The following is a 23,264-nucleotide window of genomic DNA, read 5'->3' as shown; positions in this document are numbered from 1 at the left end:
TATGATAACAACTAACACAGTCCAATGGCGACTAAATCCTATATCTCAAACGTATCGGCTGTAACACATTTTTTTTTGGTTTTCCCGTGTTAATCATTATATATTATTGTATATTATTTTTTAATTATATTTGTAATATAATAATAGAAACTGGAAAGTAACGTAAATCTATAAAACAAATAATAAATGACAGAATATTCTGTCATGGATAATTTAGTCATTTAGATATATTATTGTCAATTTGAATAAATATTACACTAAAATTTATAAAATATTCGTATATTAAAAGCGCCCCTATAAAAGTAGCGCCCCGGGCAACCGCCCGGTTTGCCCGTATCTTGGGCCGGCATTGTATAGATGTTAGACAATATCAGTTTCATTTATAGTTAATGTATGCTTGTATGCAATTTTTACGGCTAATATTTTTATTGAATCGCAAAAAAATAACGAAAATTCGTAATTTTATGTGCGAATATCTAATGTCAAAATTTGAATTTCAATCACTTATAAAAAATGTATTTGTGGCTATACTTTAATAATAAAACTTTATACTTAGAGGATTATGTAGTTCCGCTCAGAACAGTTAAGATTCTACATACGACACATGAAAATCAGTAAAATAAAACTAATTGATAGAAATAATATTAAGGGGACGTTATATCCACATATGTTTTCTGTCTTACTAACGTACATCAAAGTAATTTTGCGCTCAGCAGAATAGGTACGTTTTGTAATGTAAGCATTGTAAGCTTTAATATTAGAGTAAATTTGCCTATTATCAAATTTATATTATCTGGAGTCTGGACAATGTACCTAATATGCTTTTATTGATATTATTTTAAAGTGAGTTATGGAAATTTAAACATTTTAAATATTTTATATAGCTATAACTCACTTTAAACTGATAATATCAACCATGACAATTAATTATTTATTATTAATTTTGTCATGATGTCAATAAAAGCATATGAAATTGTCTAATAATAACAATGTAATAACTACAATTTAAATGTAGTTTAACCAGTTTGATTTATATTTTATATTATAAATCATTATAATTCATAATAGCTGATATTATGAAATTCAATATTTAGAAATTATAAAAAAAAAAAAATTGTATATTGTAATCATAGTATTCATTTCATGAAAACAAGTTGAGTCATGGATATGTTTATTATAAAACAATAACAAATGTGAAATTAATTTTTATTATCATTAACACATATTAGGTATAGAACTATAGAAGTGCAAACTGCAGACACAATTAGGCGACGCCGCGGTAACGCGAAATTATTCAGAAAATATTGGAAGAAAATATTGTGTATTTATTTTTATAGTTACCCGTATCCAAAACATTATCCATTATAAATGTATAAAAAAAATAACAACAACTATTGCTGATAAAAATGTTTATTATTTACAAATAATTAATATTATAAATTATAATTCATAATATAATAATATATTAATGTGAAATAACATATTTAATACCTATTAATATATTTTATATTTTGTATTTATAAATATTTCGACTTACTTCTGTACTTGTAAAATTAAAAATAATAATACAAAGATGTTGCTCATTAGTGTAACCCGCTTTAACGTTATATTGACATAATTTTAGCTGGTAAATATGTACAATATTGTTAAACATAATTTCTAGTAAATTATTCTAAATAGTTTAAGGTACTTTTTCCTCCGATAATTGTATTTTATTAACTACTAAATAATAAAAACAGATTTATGTTAATTTTAGTATTATAATAGGCATGTAGGTACATTTAATCTATATTACATTTACATAGGTAGGCAATACATTGTAATATTCACTGCGTTTGAATAAGTAGATATTATTTTGTAATTGAAAACTATAAAAGGTATACTTTATATTTGCGTGAAAATTTAGAGATAAATCAATTCATATATTGAACCTTTATATAAGTATTATACCTACCTAACTTTTTTATATACATAAGTTATTATGTTTCTTATAACATGTATGTGAATACTTACATGTTGAGAACAATTATCATAACTTAAATAATATGTATGTGTACATTGTTTACAAGTTAATATTGTTTTCAAAAACACTGAAACGTGTTTCATATGAAAAATTATGTGCATTTTGAATTTCCTTGATTTTATTTAAGATTAATTCGAGTAATTAATGAGCGTATCGTGTGAGCATGCCGGTCCTTTAGACGGCCAGTTACAAGCACTTAGATTTTCGTCAAAAGCAAGGTGAATTGGACATTTAAATTCACTAAGTTCATATTTTTGTGTCCATTTGTCCCAATTACACGAATAGAATTTATTACATTGCTTAGGATCTCTAAATAATCCTGCTCGGGTACATAACTTTTTATTTGATGGTTTTTTTACTTCATCCAATACTACTTTGGTCTTTGTTTCTACTTCCTTTACGATCGATGTTTTTTCATCGTCATCGTCATCGTCGTTTTCGATTACTGTCCTGGTTGTAGTTGATACAATTGTCGGCTTCTTCTTTTTTGCGCAGTCACATTGAGCTCCCAATTTACCAACAATTAGAGGGCTATTGTCACCAATTACGAGCACTTTTCCGTTTTCTTCGCTCTTCAAGTTCTGTCTTATTCCAGCTGTATAGTATCGTTCAAACTCTGCATTAAGCTCTGGACTAACTGATTCTACAACTATTGGTTTTAGAGGGTACGCTGGATAAGCTGCATGTAAATGATGTCCACCGTCTTTTTCATATTCTCTGGGTAATGTATAATTATTAGTGTAAAGTGAATTTCCCATTGGAGCAGCATAATATCTAGGCAATGGTGAACGATACGCAGAATCTAAAGATGAATGAATATTGTGATAATAATTTATTAAGTCAGAAGCCGTGCTAGAATAGCCAATCAATGGTTCTGGTCTTTGTGTGTATGTAACAGGAGGTCTTACACTAAAGACAGATTCGAGTGATGGAATGTATGGTACCTTAGGGGATACTATTTTGATTGAAGCTTCAGGTTTACACGTTGTTGATTGAACAGGAAGTGCTGAATATGATTCATGATCAAATGTCTTAGGTTCTTCAGTTGAAGATAAGTAAACTGAAGTGGGTAGTGGTTGAGATGAATAGTCATTTGAACTGTATGATACCACATATGGTTTTTGAGAAGTGCTTGAGTATAATGGTTTTGGTGTAGAATTTTCAATAGATTCAGATAATTTTGATATGTATTCATCAATATTGAAAGAATCATTTGGTATATAATCTACAGCTTGTTGTGATGGATAATTATCGTATATTGGTTTTGGAGTACTAGTTGAATATGTATAAGGAATGGGATTTTTTGACAATTTGGAAATTAGTTCTTCGACAAAAACTGAATCATCGTTAGCAACTGTAGACGATGGAGTGTAATAGTCAACCGTTGGCTTGAATGTTGATGTATATGCACTTGGAGTAATTGAAGGACTATACGCTGATGGAGCATAAGTTGAAGAAATAGGTAAATTGTAATCTACTGATTTTTCAGTAGTTACAGGATATGATAAAGAAGAACCATAACTCTCAGAGTATTCATTCACTTTTGGTAATTTTGGCGACGGGGAACTATAATAAAATACAGATGGTTTTGGAGTGGTGGATGAATACGTAGATAGAGTTTGTGCAAAGTTATTATCATAGCTATTTCCATGAACAGACGGTGTATAATCAACCGTAGAAGTAGTAGATGGATATTGGTGATTGGAAAGCCTTGATATATAATCTTCAAAATTAAATTGAGTCTTAAACTTTTCTTTATACAAGCTAGTGTCGTGTAATGTTGGTTTTTGCGTAGTCGAGGAAATATGGTAGTCGTTAAAGTCAATAATTGGAGACGAAGATAAATAAGGTGAACTAGTTGTAGAGTATTGCAATTTTGATTCTTCGCTTAATTTTGAATGAGAAATATCTTGTAAATATTCATCAAATGGTTTAGAAGTAGGCTTCAAATAAATATTTGATTCTGAGTAATTTGGTACATCAGGTAATTTAGCAATGGGTTTTAGAGTTGTTGAATATGTTTCAAAGTTATATGAAGGCTGATATTGTTCATTAACTTTGTGGGAATCATATCCATTGGTTCCTCCCAAAATAGAATAAGAATTTTTGTACGCATTATTTTCATAAGGTATTGATGGGTTTGAGTAAATGTTAGAAGAAGAATAACTTTCTGAGTAGAGTTTTGCACTAGGTATTTTATTTAAAGGTCCTTGTGTTGTAGAATATGTTTCATAATCTTTTATTGGTGGGTATTGAACATCATTTTTATGAGAATCGTAGTTTTTATTTATTGGTATACTTTGGAAATTGTTTTGTTGGTGAAGAAGAATTCCACTATTACGTTTTGGTTCTATTTCAGAATCGTGGTGTTGATGATAAAGTACTCCTAATTGTCTATAATTATTCAAATCAAAGTTAGGTAATCTAGTTTGATAATTTGGTGTTACATAAGCATCTGTTTTAATGTATGGGAATTGTGGTTTAATTGTACTAGAATAAGACTCCGAAGATTCATAAGAAAATTGAGGTTTGCTTGTGGAAGAATATGATTCTGAAGAGCCAAATGAGAATTGAGGTCGGCTTGTTGTAGAGTACGATTCTGAAGATTCGTAAAAGAATTTGGGTTTGCTTGTTGTAGCATATGATTCCGTAGTTCCATATGAGAATTCTGGACTTTTTGTGGAAGCATAAGTTCCAGTTAATCCATATAATGATTGAAATTTATTATGGTCAACATACGTTTCTGATGAACCATATGCAATTTGAGGACTATTTGGTGGTGCGTAAGATTGTGCTGAACTGTATAAGAACCGAGGTGCATTTGGCGTAACATAATTTTCTGTAGATCCATACAATAAATGAGGTTTGCTAGTTGTAGAATATGGGAAATCGAATTTACCCGGAGCAATATAAGAATCACTGGAATCAAATGAAAATTGAGGTTGATCTTGATTATATTTTCCGTAGTAAGGAATAGATGGCTCTTTTCCGTAGAATGTGTTGAATTGGTTTGTTTGGTAAGATTGTTCTCCGTAATTATATGATTTTCCTGAGGTTCCTAAAGTAAAATAAAACATTAGTGACAATATTGGTTAGTAATAATAACACAAATAAAAAATAAAATATTAATTCGACTTACCACAAGTTCCCACTTTCCATTGCCAGTCACATTTTAACGTTTTTTCGTCAAACACTAATCCAAATGGACATCTAAATTCGTATGCTGTAAGTGGAGTATAACCATCCTTAGCATGATCAAGACAAGCAAAAAACCACCGACAGTTTTCAGGATCAGCGTAGTAACCTTCTATCGGCGGACAGACAAATTGATTCCGAGGAACAGGAGCAATTTCACTTGAACCTAAAAATAATACATAAAACAAATAAATTGGTCTTCACACGTCTTGAATTATAAAAAAAAAAATATAGAAAAACCATCTACGTTGAAATGTGTAAGACTAATTACCTTGACAAGCTCCTGTATTAGATAAAGATCCAGGCCATACGCATACCTCAACTTTTTCATCAAACGCCAAACCATCAGGACAATCATATTCGTAGACCGTAAAATAGTTGGATTTTTGATCAAATTTTACACAACGATAAAATCGATTACAACCACTTGGATGTCTGAAGTACCCTTGTCGCGAACATTCAAATTCGGTTTTTGTATCTTTTCGAATTGCATGAACTTCGCCGTCCCTAGTAACCACCCTCTCAATATAATATGGCGAATAACTGATTTCATCTAATATAAAATTTATTAATGAGCATATTATGTACTTGAATATTTTAAACTTAAATAATTTCTTAAAACAGTACTGTTAAAATAGAATCCCTGGTCAGCCGGCCGTTGTAATTGTTCTTGTAAACTTAATAATTGAGCTGATCTAGATTTCCTTGCAGTTTCAGTAAACGTTTTCGTAAGTTCTTTTAAAGGTTCTACTGCAGTTTGGTTTAAGCATGTTAATTTCCAATCCAACGCTTCGACGTCAGTAATAACTGCTCCAGCTAAATCTCGTAATAATATGTATTTACCCTACAATATAGGTAAATATTTTAATTTTAACTCGTTAATATTTTTAAAATTAAATTTAATGCAATGCCTTTATTGAAACGCTGACGTTATCATCGAATGACATCCATGTTTTATTCATGAATGCATATGGTGCTGTTAGATCTTCATCTCTTTCGATGGTCCAATTACCTTCTTTCATTTCTTCGCACATCTAAAACATGTTAAATATTTATATTATGCTTAGTTGAATGAAAGGAAAATAGAGTACAATTGCATATTTTTATTATATAATACATTTCTGATAAGATTAAAAAATTTAACTATTTATATAATAGATTTTACTAATATCTTCAAACAATTAAAAATAATAAGAAAGGTATTTATAGCTAAGCGAAAAAAATTGTAACAGCGCTTGAGTAAAATGTTATAATTTATTTTTTTTCATTTTTAAAAAATATACTTAAATCTATTTAAGTATTCTAAAATTGAAAACAAAACAAGGACAATTAAATTAAACAAAACTTAAGTAACAGACAAAAATAATATACCGATTACATTTATGTATATTGTTTGACTTTTAATCTTTTAAATGATTTACACAATTAATGTTACACCTAAACAAATAGAATTTTCATAAAAAAATTAAATGTTACAATTTTCTCGTTTAAAATTTGTAACCAATACTTCTGTAATAATTGTAAAATTGATTTACTTTTGGACGTGTAATTGTTGTTGGTAGTCCGTTAACTGGTGATCGAGGAGTGTTCTGGGTGGGATCCTTGAGATTAAACTTACTTGCAGTAGAAGGCAATGATAAAAGTATAGATGAATGATCAACACCAAGTCCAATTACAAGATCAATTAAAGAATCCTAAAATGTTTAAAACATTATGAATTAATCAATGTATGCGTTTTCAAATTTTACACATTTCTTACAGCATTGAGTAAATCATCGGCTCCCATAAGACGACTGGGGTGGTATGAATAACCTTGTTCAGAATTGTCTACAAGATTGTGAGTTGCAATTATAAAATAATTTACGTACCTAAAATTTTAAAACGTATAGTATTTCATTTGGAGTTTGTTTAGATTATTGTATGTCTTACTTGGAAAGTTTTTTGAGATCATAAAATTTTGTCATTATGGCAGCATTTGGAGGAAGCACTAGTTGGATTTCTTTTGGGTTTTTAATTATTTTTAAAGAGTTATTTGTTGACTCTATTTTAAATTTATTTTCAATTTCAAACGATAATTCCTATGAAAATTATAATTAAAAAACTATTAATAAATAAGTAGGTATATACATAATTCAAAAGAATATAATATAAACTAAAAATAACAAATCTAAATAATAATAAAAAAATAATTAAAAATTGTAGTTTATATAATTTCCAATTTCTAATATGCAGTAATAACTAATAAATAATAATATTTATATTGTTTTATGTTTTATTCCTTACATATAAATAAATATTTTAATTAATAGATAGGTACCTAAGTATAGTAGGTACCTAGCTAGAATTAAAGTATATTTTTGATGAAAAATATTAATTTGACAATATATAATTTATTTGCGCTATAAAGGAATTGTATTTTTGTCTATATAAAATTTTACGTACATCGATCGTATAATAATATACACTAGGTAGGTATATTACAAATAACTGCTATTCTATTACATCAGTTAATATAGGTGTGTTCTCGTTTCAGTTTCGGTTTCGGATCAGATTATTTATTATTATGAATGACCGGTTCCTATTGTGACCTTGAACTTCCCGACATTGTGTAAAAATGACGAACATTATATTCAACGTTACTTGTGTGTGTGGGGACTAGGATTTAATTTATCTTCTGCTGTCAATAAACGGTCAAATTAACATGTCTATTATTAGGTCGGACGTCAAATTGTAACTATTACATCACCGTGGTGTTGAATTCAAGTTTAAGGCCACTATATCAGTTATTTATTATGTAGTCGTGTGAAACTTAAGACGGTCCGTCATATTAATACTATTAAAAAAAAAAGGAAACGACCATGTTTAGTCGGTTATTATCGTCCGTATAATACTTAAATGCATCATAATATTAATAATAACAGTGTGTACGCAGTTATGATGAGATATAAATTATTGTGATATAGTTTTTCTAGAATGCTCAGAACATTAGTAGGGTGTGCCATATTATATTTACCAACTCACCTTGAAGAAATGCACAACCAGTGATTTATCTACGGACACATCAGATTGCCTTAGATCTAATTGTACGCCATCGTAGTGAGTCAACACATCGACGATTTCATTGCAAATCTGGTTTGTCTTCTTTGCGACGTCTTCCGTGTACATGGATATTGCAGCCAATGACTTGAGATCGCCATTGGTTTGTTTGTATGATTTGATCGTCGACGTCAAGTCTTACAAACAATGAATGATATAAAAGTAAATGAGTGGTTCATGCGGATATCACATTATCGATAATTTATTATATTACTATATTTACCCGTAGTTTCATCGTCTTTTTCCGATTCTAAGGTAACCGGAACTGCGATATGTGTACATAGACAACTGTCGAAGTTTGGTATTTCTTTGGCGGTTCCAAATTCGCAAATGATTTGTTTCATAGGCGTATTCTCACATTTTTGAATACCTTCTAAAATCATAAATTTAGATCTTTGTATGAAATTAATCAATGTAGGTAGGTAATGTTAATTGTCATGAGATTTTAGGTATCCATGTTAATTAATTTAAATCGTATAAATTAATAATTGCCTTTTAGGTACCTAAGTTAATATTCATAAAATAAACTAGAATCATTATTAAATAATATTTAACAATAATGAAATTAATTTATGACAATTAAAAGTTGCTCTAAGTAAATTTCATTTTTGTTTTGAATCTAATAAGTATTTAAATACTCAATTTGTATTAACTTACGAAAATTGTTTTTAGGTAATAAGTTACAACTACGAAAAGTTACTGTAAAAATAAATTATATTTTTCGTTAACACCTATTCATAATTTCCTAACTTGACTTTAAAATAATATCGCGAATAATAATTCAAAGCAAAAAAAAAAAACCAAAACGGAAGTTGTTTTACCGGAATATGCCGAGTTGATTGTGAGGAACACGATTAGCAGAACGGACAATCTCGGTCCTTCGGTCATCTGAAATAAAAATAAAAATCTATATTGATATAATATAACCAATATGACTATATGAGGGCTTTCGACAGTCCATCGGCTTAAACCGACCTTCTGACTATATGCCGATAATTCATAAATCGACCTTCTTGAAACATTCGAGTCCTGCGAGTATAGGTAAGTAGTCATTTATGTATACTAAAATATACTAACGATAATAATATAATGGAAGAACAATATTTCTGGGCATTATGTATATCATATATATATCATATTATTATATTATACAAACCATTTTTTTTTTTTAATTTTCTTTCACTTTTTGTTCACAATTCTTTCATATGTTATGTCGAGCAATACAGGTACATTTTTGCGTTGGCGCCCTTGGAAATAAAAAAATAAAAGTTGTCATTAGTGTGTGCGTATACACGTGGGTAGGCTTATAGTATAAATGTAGAGCGGTCTGCAGTGGAACGCCCGAGGCGGTGTTCTCGATATTATACATAGATATATATTTTTTTTCCGAGAGAGGTTGAAAAATCCTTCGCAAACCATATTACATAAGTACGTATGGACATCTCTCGGCGAATATAAAACTGGCAATCGGGTTTGACTGGTCTTGCAAAGAAACCTCACCCGTTTGACAAACATAATAGCTTATTAATTTTGAAATAGTTTTTGCGCACGCATAACGTTCCTATATCGACGCGACAGTATTATTTTTATGTCACAGACCTACCAGACGTTTATGCATAATATATAGCTTTAGTTTTTATGAGCGGGTGAATATCTACAGGTAGCTTATTAAGGAATTTAATGCCTACAACGTATTAGGTATTTTATTATAGCAGAACTTTAACAATTATTGTCAGTTTACCATTACTATAATATTACTACAACACTATTGTCGTTTCACGCGTTATTCTGTGTATAAGCAGTAAGCACGTCCGCATTATTATACTATTTATACTGCGTAGATTTTTAGTCATCTGTTGGTAATATTGTGTGCCCGAGTGTAACACTATATTACTAAATGTAATAGTTAATTTATAAAAGGTTACATATTCTCATAATGTGTTATTAAATTATTAGCCAAACGAAACATTTAATTTTTCATTATTTCACAGAAAATAATAGAATAATATACGTTGTGAGAACTATCTAAATTCTGAAATGTATTAATCGGAATTTTATCACAGTACCTATCGGCTATCATGAATTCGTGATCATTATAACATAGTTTATTATTAATAATAATAATAATAATAATAATGATAATTAATAATAATGTTTAAATTATATTATATTACCTATTATGCTTCAATGATTTTTAATTTCATTTTTGTTATTAATATTTACTTCAATAATAAAAGTTTCTACCATTAAGATTTTCGAAAAATAATAATATTAGTATTAGTGTTTAAATACTCAAAAAAATTATTTTATTCTATTAAAAACTTACTAGTTTCGAGAATCCATTCATTCAAATATTTTAAAGGATATATATTTTTGTTATAATTTATAGCATAAAAAAAATAAAAACGATTAATTCAAGTACTTTACCTACTTTATAGCTGCAAGTAAAATAAAATAACAAATACATTGAAAAAAAAATACAATATTATTTTAATTTTATAATATACCCTTATAAAAGCTATAAAATATATTTAAAACGTTTAGAAATTATGTTGTATAAAACAAAACAAAAAATTTATACGATGTAGTATTTATTTTCAAAGACGATCTTACTATAATGAACAGAAAGTAAAATAAAATGGAATAAGGTATGTATAACTGAGGCGGAAATTCAAGAGATTTCATGTGACAAGTTTTAACGATGCGTAAACTACTATATTGCATTGTTCTACAACAGTTATACTGTATAATATATAGATCATATTATATAAATTGATGTCTCTTAAATCAAGTATAAAATAAATCCATTTCTGAAAGTTTAATATTAAAAATCAATATTTATATATGCCAATAAAGAAAGAAAATCATTTAATGAATATTTTGTTGGTAGTAAGAAAAATAAGTTGGTAAGTGTATCGACTTTAATTGAGTTTTATTAAATTGTATCACAATTAATTTATGTCATATTTAGGTACATTTTGAATCATATTTTTGTGGAAAATTATATTGTCATGTAACAAGTGTCTGAGTGATTACTATGAAATGACGTCAGCAATAATAATGATATTATTAACAGAGCATTTACATAAATGACTTGCGTTTTAGTCACGTGCATAGTATTTAAGTTTATATATTCACTAATCTTGGTTTTATCTTCTTTGGTTCAAGAACATAAAGTAACGTTAAGTGAAATATATTGTGGAAGAAATTTTGAAGAAAATAAAATGCATACATCATATAAGTATCACACAATAATATAAAATATGTAATACTCTTTAGTCAATAACAGTTCTGTCAGTGCAAATAGTAAGAATATATGTAGGTACTATGCAGGCGCGAAGAGTGTTACGAAATATCAAAAATTCAATTTTATTAAATAGTATTAATATTCCTGCTAACATACACGAATGCAATTCTATGTTTGTTAGGTATATATATAATATGATTTGTACAATGCAAAAATCGTGATAAACGATGAATACAAATAACAGCAATAAAGTATCTCATTAACATTTTGTAATAGATATATGTAAGTTACATGCAATATATGAAATCTGTGTATTGTGTACAATTGATAAGTTATTACTTTATTAGTAACACGAATCCCGTGTTTTTATGTAACATTTAAAAATTCAATTTAATATGAAAATGTATATTTAACTGTTATTAGAGCCGTTTTAAATTTAATTTTAATATTGTAATGTTACACAAATATTCATCAAGGCATTTGTACTATTTGCAATTGCATATTATACACGTATGTTCTACAATTCTACATATTATATTCATACTCGTAAATATATACATTACATACCTACTATGTGTATCTATGTTTAAAATGTAATCATCTATAGAATAACTTTAAGCTTAGATAAACTAGAATAATATTAAGGCAGTGTTCACTGTTTACTGTTTGTTTACCTAATCTGAATTAAATAACAGAAGAATAACGAACAACATTAACTGGTCGTGTCCACTTTCACAAAACTGTTCAGAAGAGGGGAAAAACTACCCAATCGTTGATTATGAGTACTGATAATAACACAATTTTAACTGAACGATATTCAAAAATTTAATTTTTATTTAGTTAATAATATATGTTACTTACGGTACCTAAAGCATACCAAATAAATCCGATAACATAGTTAAAACGTAGTCACAACTGTTTGACGTAATCAGATACTAACCTTTTAATTTTAAAAATATTGTATCATTTGTTTAAAAATATAGATTAATATTAATAGACTGAATAAATTATACAGACTACGTTATCTAATATTTATAAATATCATTATGCAATAAATGTTTCAAATTCGTCTCAACTATTTACTTCATACTGTTTTCAATAAATTGTTGCACGAACTTATGAAAAATCAAGTTTACATACAAAAATATAAATTTAATTTTTGAATTATCTATATTTATGCTAGACACAGTTACGTGCGTAACATAATATTATTTCATTACTATTTCACAATAAATCATATATATATTTTTAAACGTTTTATCCTTATAATTATGTGAAAACTGATAATTTTTTTACTATATAATTTTAATATTTATAGAAATAAGGATAAATATTTTTTTAGGTAGATACTAAGAAATAATTTAAGAGTTAGGACCTAGATTAGGATAATTTGTAATATTTAAAAAACCGGATTATTAAATATACCTATATTACGTAAACTAATTTAAAAAAATAATATTACATTATTATTTAATTTGTTGATATTCTACGCATTTACTTGAAGCAGTATAATTAATTTATAAAATTCATCAATAGTTTTGGTTAATAAAATAAATTTCTTGTAAAATTAAATTTTAGATGAAATATATAAGAATATACTAAATTGAATAATTATATCTATTCACTACTTAATAAAAAGGTACTTTTATATGTGATAAAAGTTATATATTAATTTCAGAACAATTAACACCGGAGAAATGTTTATATAAATAGGATCACCAAAGATATTTTTTTTATGTCCATAAAAATCATAATAAAACATTTTTTTCTAATAAATATAGGTATAGTATTTATAACACATAATAATGTACTTTTACTTTTATTTAATTAGATATTTTTTAAGGTTATCAATTGATTAGTCCATTTAAGGTCTTTTAGAAATGCAGGTAAGTGTTTTAAATTAATATATTATTATATAGGTGATTATTATTAACCGCACATGATGTATTTTTCTATTACTGAACGTTAAAATGCTATCAATGTAATCGAGTTCTAGTTCTAGTATTTTTTAAGAATATTATAAGTTATAACCTTGGAAAAAATTGACTACATCATTTAAAATAGTAAACCTAATTATATATATTAACAAGTAAAGGTATATTGTATGCATTAATAAGTAAAATGAAAACTATTTCAAATATATTTTAAATAAAGCTTGTTATTTTATACATAATTTTTAAATTAAACATAATATTTTTGCATTAATTACAAGACAAATATTACAATGAATTGCTCTACTTTAAATCTTTCAAATCATAAACAAAATTAAAATACAATAATAAATAATTAGTTATAATATTTTTGAAGATTTAAATGAAACCTTAATGTCTCTAAGCTATTGTATATCTTTAATTTTATACAAATATTTCGTTATCTTAATCATCGTTGTTTTTCTCTTTTAAAATGAAGAAATTTAATATTCTTCTAATAATTATTCTTTGCCACTATTATTGAGAACATTAATAGTATCATTTATTTACTTACTAAAATTAAATTAATAAGCTGAATAATGTTATACCAATTTTTATTTTTATTTAAAATAAAAATTTGACGTAGTGTTTAATTATGGTCGTGAAATATCATGTTATTTGTGGAAGTGGCTTTCATTTTTAATTAATCATGTTTAAACTAATTTGTGTGCTTATTTAATAATTAAATAGGTAGTTGGTATAATTTTTAAATTTTTTTTTAGCTAATTACCAAGAAGATTTAATTTTAAAAATAGATACATATAACGTAATAATAGAGATATTTTAATGATAAAATTGTATTAATAAATATAAATACTAATCAAACCATTAATAAGATTAATAATTTGTAGATTCTAAATAAATTATATTGTTTATGTGAATTATATAGCAATGTTAAAAGTAGTACAATAAAATATACTGTTTTAACTATTTAGTTAAATTGGCGATAAAAAGAAATCCTGTCGTAGATGATTAAGAAATTAGAATTTTATACAAAAAATTTTGTTTTTTTTTATACTATTTTTAGCTTAGAGATTATTGAAATTTTATTAACAGTAAAAATGTATTATAACAAAGATACAACGTGGAATTCAAATCTTTTTATTAGTTTTATTTAGTTGAATAAAGTTTGGAAATGATCATCATAGGTGCATAATGAATATAAATATATTTTTAAATATTGAAAATTTACTTTTTTTTGTTAAAATAAATTAAAAGTTTTCGAATATTAAGCCATTTTTACACTCGAATCTTTTCTAAAAAAAAAAAAAAATAGATACGTTTAGACGAGTGTCGATTACGATTCGCGATATACTTATTAGCAAAGTATAATATAGGTTTTATTATTCTTATTAAAAATGTATTATATATATTATACGGATATACATATTTTGTTGTTTTTTTATGACTTATAATTTTACGAATATGATGCATAATTAATATAACAACTAATTAAGAGCTAGTTAGATAATATAACAAAACATAATAGATATCATTTTTTTTAATACTTACGTGTAAAAAAAATATGCATATATCACTGTTCGGATGCGTATTGTGTTTAATACGATCTCCGCTGATATGCCGGGCGGTGGCGACAAGTGGCGTGCACTAACTGTGCCAAAGCTCTTGGTCCAATATCGCGAGAGGTGAAAGTGATTTGTAGGATAATGTAGCGTTCAGACTGGGCGGCCCAGGTGCGCACTGCCGGCGTTTGCATGCAATACGAAAATATATAATATATAATATTGCTGTTGATACATGCCCGTATTATGTTATGTACGTGTTATGGTTAATATCATTATTATTTTGTACTTATGAATTTGGACGATGCAAGGTCGACAGGATTCAGAACCACTACGGGTTGACAGTGTTCAGTCGACGTCGTCTTCATAGCCGCCGCCACCGCCGCCGCCGTAGTCGTCGTCAATCACAATCTTACCTACATTTCACCGTTAAAATTTGTGTTTCACATTACACCGAATACATAATTGATTAATTCGTTTTTACCATAAGAGGATGACCCGTTAATAATATACAATGCGTGCACGTGAATAGTCTTCTTTTACTTCAATATCATACTACACTATGTCGCTACTGTCCTGCTATCATCGTTAGCCCACCAGCGGCGCGGCGTTCTGTATATGCAAATCCAATGCTCTCATGTCGCACAGGCCTGAAAACGAGATAAAGTCGAGATAATATTATATTTTTTAGAGGTACACGCAAGAGGTATAGGAAAAAAATACATTTGAAATATTAAAAACTGTATTTTATTTGCAATTGTTAGTGTTTCCGAAGATTACGTTAAAACAAGACCAGAAATGTTATGGATTTTTTAAATAAAAATGATTGTAGAAGATGCATATTATATAATAGTATGTTTTATTCATGTAGCATAAAAAAATACGACTTTAGGCATTATCATATTACAAAATTAATTGAATTTTGTATAAAATATTTAGAAAATAATAGATAATGTTTCAATTATATTTGGATAAAAATAGCTTATATATCCCAATTACAATCAAATTTTGAGTAAAATTGTAATTATTTTATTTTATTTAAAAAAATAAGCAACTTTTGTGTAATTATCTAGAAATACATAAGTTGAATTAATTAACATGTATGTTTTAAAGCTGGGGGCCTGGAGCCACTCTGTACATTTGTGCGATATTACGGAGAGGGTTATCATGTAGTCATGAACCACCTCACACCTGTAGATTCATGTTTAGGGTTTTGAATTTGAAATATTGAAAGATATTTTTTCTTCTTTTAAAGGTATTTGGTTATAGATGATTAGAAATAATTAATTGATTACACTGAAAATATTGATAATGAATGCTATCGGTTATCAACCAAGGTTTACAAATTACTATAATATGTTAATTATTATTATAAATTAAATTTGTTAACTGTTCAACTGCTTAAAATATGGTTTATTGCCATATTGGTAATAATTGTATTATATTATCGGTTATCACTTCATCAGCTAGGAATCGGCACTTAATACTCTTAAAAAGTATTAAATATGCATTTACTCATGCGCTTAAAAAAGTACAAAAATGTTTTAAAAATATGCATTTATATTTTTTTTCTATTCAAAATTTTTATTTGTACAAATAAAATAAATATTTTATTAAATTACAAATAATATACTATAAAGAAAAGTAATAATTAAATAGTTAATTCTGATTTTTAATAAAAATTAAATTAAATTAATAATTAACTTTAAAAATGTTCTTCGAATAAAATAAATCTATTTGTAGAATATTTCTGTGGATGTATTAGTCGAGACGACCTACGACGGTTAGGTCTATTAATGCCATAAAATATAACCATTGAATTATTTTCCGGGAAAAGTATTTATAAGAAATAATCGTAGTGACTTGTATTGTATAATAAACATATTTTAGATTCATCTACAAATTTTAGCTATTAATATAGGTATATTAATCAATGTAAAATATAATACAAGAATATATAGTAAGACATCTCAGTATGAATGTATATTAATTAATTGATTTATACATTTTCAAACTTTTTCATCGTAATTTATAAAACATGCTCTTTTACATAGAAAATAAATATTTTAATAAACTTTAAAACCCTATTCGTGCCCGATATATCTGCATGCAGTGGAGATTTATTTTTATTCAAATATTCAATCATATAGAAAAAATAATTAACTATTTAACGTTTTTATCTACGTCGTACCTGCATGTGTTGTCTTCGTCTTACCATACCAAAATATACATTCAGAAGTTTTAATTTTATGTATTTAGCTTAAATATCTGAGTGAAATGATCTATTGTCAATCTTAAAAATAAGAACATTATCTGTGTTCTCTCGTCGGGTTTTTTATGGTATTTGAATTTTAAAGCGAGTTATGATGAGTATGTATGGCTAGTATCATGGATTTTATATCACAAAAGGTCCAATATTAGCATATAAATAGTTAAAATATCAGTTTAAAATTTTAAAATGTAAGCTGTTAAATACATATTTGACTAATAATAACAGTAATAAATCATTATTTATGATATATCGTATTTTTATGTATGCTCCTATAAGTTTATAATTGCATAGTTTAATATCTGTACAGTGTACATGGTATGGATATCCTGTCATGCTTACAAAGTCAAAATAAATGTATTCTGAATCCTTTTCGTGACTATCATAATATAATGTAAATAGCTAGTTAAATTTAATGTATGTACTTACCAAAAATATTTTGTTCAATGACTGCAGTACCATTTGCTATCGGCTATCAGAGATTGATTTTTCGCTTATAGATAATGATATAATTATGCATACCTATTTTAAACAAGTTTAAAATGTACTGGACTATATTATGATAATAAATACATTGATTTGTTTATGCAAGTTCATTATGTGGTCTTATTATTAAAGATACTGATCGAATTGAAATTACCTTGACTGATGAATGAATTCTCGTCATACCGTCAAATAGTTAATAAATAAATATTTTTTAAGGTCATAACTAAATTTTTTTTAAATTTACATAATTCTTAAAGGTGTTATTGATTAAAATAGACGTTATAAATGAAGATCTAAAATGAAATGAATAAAAATGAATATTCATCGGGTTAATTAAAAAAAAATTAATCGAGTTATTATTTTTATTTACAATTAATAATAACCAAGACGTGACGTATGTTTATTAACTCTACGTGTATAATGCTTTGATGTTTAATATACAACTAACATTATTTTTTTTTACATAAAAACAATATAAAACCTATATCTTCTTTACACTGTTATTTTCTTAAAGTCTATCTAATAATATTGCTATGTGTTATTTTATTCCATTTAAAACATTCGTGTAAAACAAAATCAATAAGTTTTAGTCCTCATTTTTATAAATTGAATATTACATACAACTGGTATTATACATAAATACATAATACAGATAGTATTAATGTATTATGTATAAATACGTTTTTTGAACTTTTCTTTATTTTTCGAGATGATATTGTGTAAATGAACATAAATGGAGTAATTGTTTTAATTTAAAATGAATTGTTGAAGAGCTTGGATTCGTTTTCCTAATTTGTTTCTAAAAATGAATACACCAGTCCTATGTGTGATTTCAACCACAAACGTGTTCGTGAACCACTATATCTCATCTATGAAATCATTAGAATTTTTAAATAGTATCCATTTACCTAATGATATTTATTTTGAAATTCACTTAAATATTTTCTAAACGTTAAATTATTTTGTAAAGAGATTAAAAAAAATAATTTATTGATGTTTTGTTAGTTTATTACCTATCTTTTATTATTAATATGAACTGTAATTTAAATCACGCGTTGTCCTTTTATGTACCTTCTATTATGTTTGGTAAAAGTACGTTCGAATTATAAAATAAACCATTGTCATAATCGAAAAAAAACATATATTTATTTTTTTTTATTATTATTTAACTTTTAAACTATTTGTCGTTAACGTGTGCAACTGGATCACGATTCCACTCTTCAGCGTCATTATTAATTGCGAACGTGTCACAACATTTTGTTCACAATAGTTAACGACCAGAATAAGCTTGTCCTAATAAAAAAACGTTTTTGTAATAAATTGTTGTTGATATTTTTAGTTTAATTAAGAGTTTTTTAAATACAAGCAATATTTTATTGTAATACACACGCGACAATAAAGGTAAGTTTGTCTAGTTTGTCATATTTCCCCTTCCATCTGATGAAATGTTCCATATTAAAATATTATGTAAGTAACAAATTGTAAAGTAGGAAATGATAATATTAGGAAATATTTTTATCTTAGTTATAGTGTTATGTTATTATATATTTATATCTTTACATACATCATGGCCTGTATATCTATATTACTGGTTTGCATTTTAATATTTTATGACTGTGGGTATAAATTCAAGTAAAACTGGTGCGATTGACGTTGATTTAATATTATTTGATTACCTGATATTATGTACAATATCTTTCAGCTCATGGCACATAGGTAATATGCATATTATTATTATGACTACATAATATGTATAACTTTAATATCAATAGTGCAACGTAGTCTTTCAATAGTTATGACCTTTCAGAAGTAAACGTATGAAGGATAGCGTAAACAATAAAAATATCTTTAACTATAACCGTGTCAAGTACACGATAGGGATACTTGATACAGTTTGCCTGGTTGTGGCTCCCAAGGAGACTATAATATTATATGGTACGCGCCCGTTCATCATTTCGATCGGAATGTTTATGCATTTAATTTTTACAAGGCGCTCTGAATATCTTATTTGCATCGGTTTAAATTACCATTTAACTTGGGCAGCATTAATTATTGGTTACCTTAGTACCTATATACTTATATAATCTTAAAATACATTAGCTATATGATTAATAACTCAACTATTAGTCCACGACGTAGTATACTGTCGAAATAAATCTGCGGTATCGTAAAATGATGTACGTCATGTTCTCCGTCTTAGGTTGTACACAGAGTGATTAACCAAGTATGCTCACCCCCCTTATAATGTATTTTTTTTTATTCCTAGTTTTGGATTGTACAAAAATACTAAAAGTCTATGTTTTTAAATAATACGAATTTTTACCGTTTAAGAAAGGTTATGTGATGGTTTAAATTTTTTTTTTAACCGATAAACGCCCTATTTATGTTGTAAATTATACATGGATAAATATAAGAACCAATAAATAAAAATGTCAATACTTTAAATTTTTATTAAATGTAAAAATGGAGGGGGTAAGGGAATAAGTAAATTTGCGAATCGTTCTGCATATAGAGATAAAAACAAAATTTGACAAATGCACAGACTATCTATTAAGATTTTCACCATTTGTTCTCAAAATTTGGGAATGAGCTGAATCGTTGGAACAATTTAATTTAACTAATATATCACTATTAACACTAAAAAGCTTGTCAATAATTATAGTAATAAACTTAATCTATTAAGTATTAGTTAAATTATTTTTATACTAATTAGATGTTTCATCAAATTTATACGGCACATTGTCATTCCTCTGTAATAGATAAAGTATTAAAAAAGATTATTTCAATTTATAAAAACTAATTTTTCACATCGTTCTGATATTGTATCATTACGTGATGTACAAAAGCATTTGGGTTCCAGTTATTTTAGGTAATTAATTTTACGACGAATTCAAATAATTCTATACAATAATATCAGTTATGTGATGAGTTTTTTAATTTTCAAGTAAATATTATTAAAAAACAATAATTATTACTAGTTAGTATAAATTATCGCTTACTATTTATCCTTCATTGCATATGGTCAGTTATTATTAAGTACTGAATAAGTACCTACATAACATGAGTAAATGTACATGTATAAATTCATTCAAATATATTTTGCAATGACTAGTTTTTTGAATGCAATCGTCTTCCTACGACTTACGAGCAAATGAAATATTAAATATTACACATCTGTCTTCAGTAAACTATAATTAAATAATAAATAATTTTAAATGAATAATAATATAAATTTTGATTTAATTTATTGTTATTAGTTATAACTTATGTAGCTAAAACGTTACAATTACAGTAGTCCTTCGTTCAATTTTATTATTTTAGAGTACTTATATGCGTTTGTTATTATGTTTATTTTATAATTTAATACGTATTATGAAGTTTGATGAGTGCATCATTTTATTTGTAATAAAATATTAAATCATTTATATTATAACATATGTTTTACAATTTTAATAACATTCTAATATAAGAAAAACGTGTGTTTAAAATATTTGATTAGTATAATTTTCTTATAATTAGAAATTACATAATATATAATATTATGATACGTTATACCTATATGTTATGATACAAAATGTATTATGTCTTATATCTTTTTGATTTATTTAATATTCGTGAAAAATAAATCGCCAAGTAGATTATATTCTCAATTAATTTTAGTGTATATGCTACATACATTAATAAAGTTTACACGGAGATAGGTAGGTATGTATTATTCATTAAATGTAATAATGCTTAACAATATTATTTTATTAACCATAAGTTTATGTAAGTTTTAATTTATGAAAAATAACTCAACCTAAAGTAATGTATTTGAGTTATATTTGGTTGTATCCTTAAGACTATTTGTAAATATTAGAGTACATTTTAGTATGTTAGAGGGCCTATATTGCAAACTGGTTTTGTTGCATCCATATTGATTATAATAATGATTCAAACAATCACCGCTGGCTATTTGTTATTTATTAGCCCAATAATTTATATAATTTCGTATTAAGTTCATTGACTTATTATTAATTACTTATACGTGCCTATAGTTAAATTATTAATTTATACATTTCAGTAATTCTTCTATGTTAAAAGAATTATTTGAGTTTAAACTTTTTTTTTATTTAAATTTTTTTATTTCATCATCGTTTATAGATATTTCAGAACCAGTTCTTGAATTGGAAAAAAACTAAAAGGGATGCAAAAGTGACATTTAAATGTCTTTTTGATTAAGATATAACTATAGAAGGGGTAAATATATTTTTTTAACAGGGATTTTGGGCCCCCACGTCCCTCTCAATATAAGCACTGATCAGAGCAATAAGTGAATGTGATGTATAATGAAGAAAATAATAAAAATAAGTGTTTCCCAGAGTAAATAATCTTCTCATTGGAGGAACTTAGCTGGGTGTTTAATTTGATGTGATTTATGTGATTCTGGTGTAATTTTAATGAATATGTTATGAAGTAGTTTATAATAATAACAATATTTAAAAATATATTTCAATAATAGACTAATTTAGTTGATGATAATAATATCGTTCTATTAGTAACCATAATGCAATATTTACTACATGTCTACATTTGTATTAGTAATTGTATTGTGTATATTATAAATTTATAATCGTCTATGAAGTGACGTGAATTTATTTGTTTACATGATTTAAAAACTAAAAAATTATATTTTATAATTTTGAATGCTTGCTTTTTTCAATTACGTGCACTGAATTTATTCTGTTCATTGCCATATAACCGGAACTTTATCTTATACTCTCTAGTTATGACTTATGACTGTGAAAAAACTGGTTAGAATGTGCAACATTATGTCTTATAAAATATTTATTTTTAGATTTATTATAATATTTTTGTTTTGTTTAGTGAAGAAAACTTAAACAAGAATAAAATAAATAATGACGTTGGAATAAGTTACCTGACATATTAATAAAAATCAAAAATACTAAACTTAAATGATTTATTTAGTAGTTATATAACCTGAACCATTTACAATAAAAAATATGTAACTATCATACATTCATACCCGATACCCTTAAAAATAGTAATGTTATAATTTACAAGTCTGTACGTATTAATCTAATACACTTACTTCGATACAATTATTTTAAATTTAAATTAACAAACTAAGTTATAGAGTATAGACAAAAGCTATTTTCTCAACGTGTCTTCCGTAATCCATTTGTTTTTTTAAAATATAATACAAGGAACAATATTCAACAATGTGTATTAAAATTAAAAGTCGATTGAAAAGTTATGTCATGATACATAATAATAGTAAACCGTTAAGCTTTAACTGCAAAAAACATCATGAAATAGTGAGGGCATTTTTATTGGAAAATTCCGTTAAACTTGATTGTGTGCAATGCCGTTTTCCTTGACTATATTATGCAATTGTATTGTTTTGTACTAAATGCAGTTATTGATGAGTCCAGTATAAGTACTTACCGTATGG

General features: G+C 26.4%; 1 protein-coding gene across 2 annotated transcripts; it reads right to left on the bottom strand.

Moving 5' to 3' along the window:
- Positions 1-1,502: 1,502 nt before the first annotated feature.
- On the bottom strand, positions 1,503-15,229 carry LOC113552388. 2 transcript variants are annotated; one of them, XM_026955266.1, is made up of 13 exons: positions 15,044-15,229; positions 9,471-9,561; positions 9,136-9,202; positions 8,538-8,687; positions 8,240-8,451; positions 7,148-7,296; positions 6,978-7,086; positions 6,754-6,912; positions 6,130-6,252; positions 5,846-6,062; positions 5,490-5,771; positions 5,163-5,384; positions 1,503-5,081 (listed from the first exon to the last, which is right to left on the bottom strand). In XM_026955266.1, the coding sequence occupies exons 2-13, from the start codon at positions 9,471-9,473 to the stop codon at positions 2,152-2,154; spliced, it is 4,623 nt and encodes a 1,540-aa protein (XP_026811067.1). In that variant the 5' UTR covers positions 9,474-9,561; positions 15,044-15,229; the 3' UTR covers positions 1,503-2,151. The 2 variants fall into 2 exon arrangements, with proteins under 2 accessions (XP_026811067.1, XP_026811069.1); XM_026955268.1 differs by having other exon boundaries at positions 8,538-8,684.
- Between the last annotated feature and the right edge of the window lie 8,035 nt (positions 15,230-23,264).

Source organism: Rhopalosiphum maidis, chromosome 2 (assembly GCF_003676215.2).
Source record: "Rhopalosiphum maidis isolate BTI-1 chromosome 2, ASM367621v3, whole genome shotgun sequence".
Lineage (NCBI taxonomy): Eukaryota > Metazoa > Arthropoda > Insecta > Hemiptera > Aphididae > Rhopalosiphum > Rhopalosiphum maidis.
Note: the sequence above shows the minus strand (reverse complement) of the source record. Positions and strands in the feature narration are given on the sequence as shown.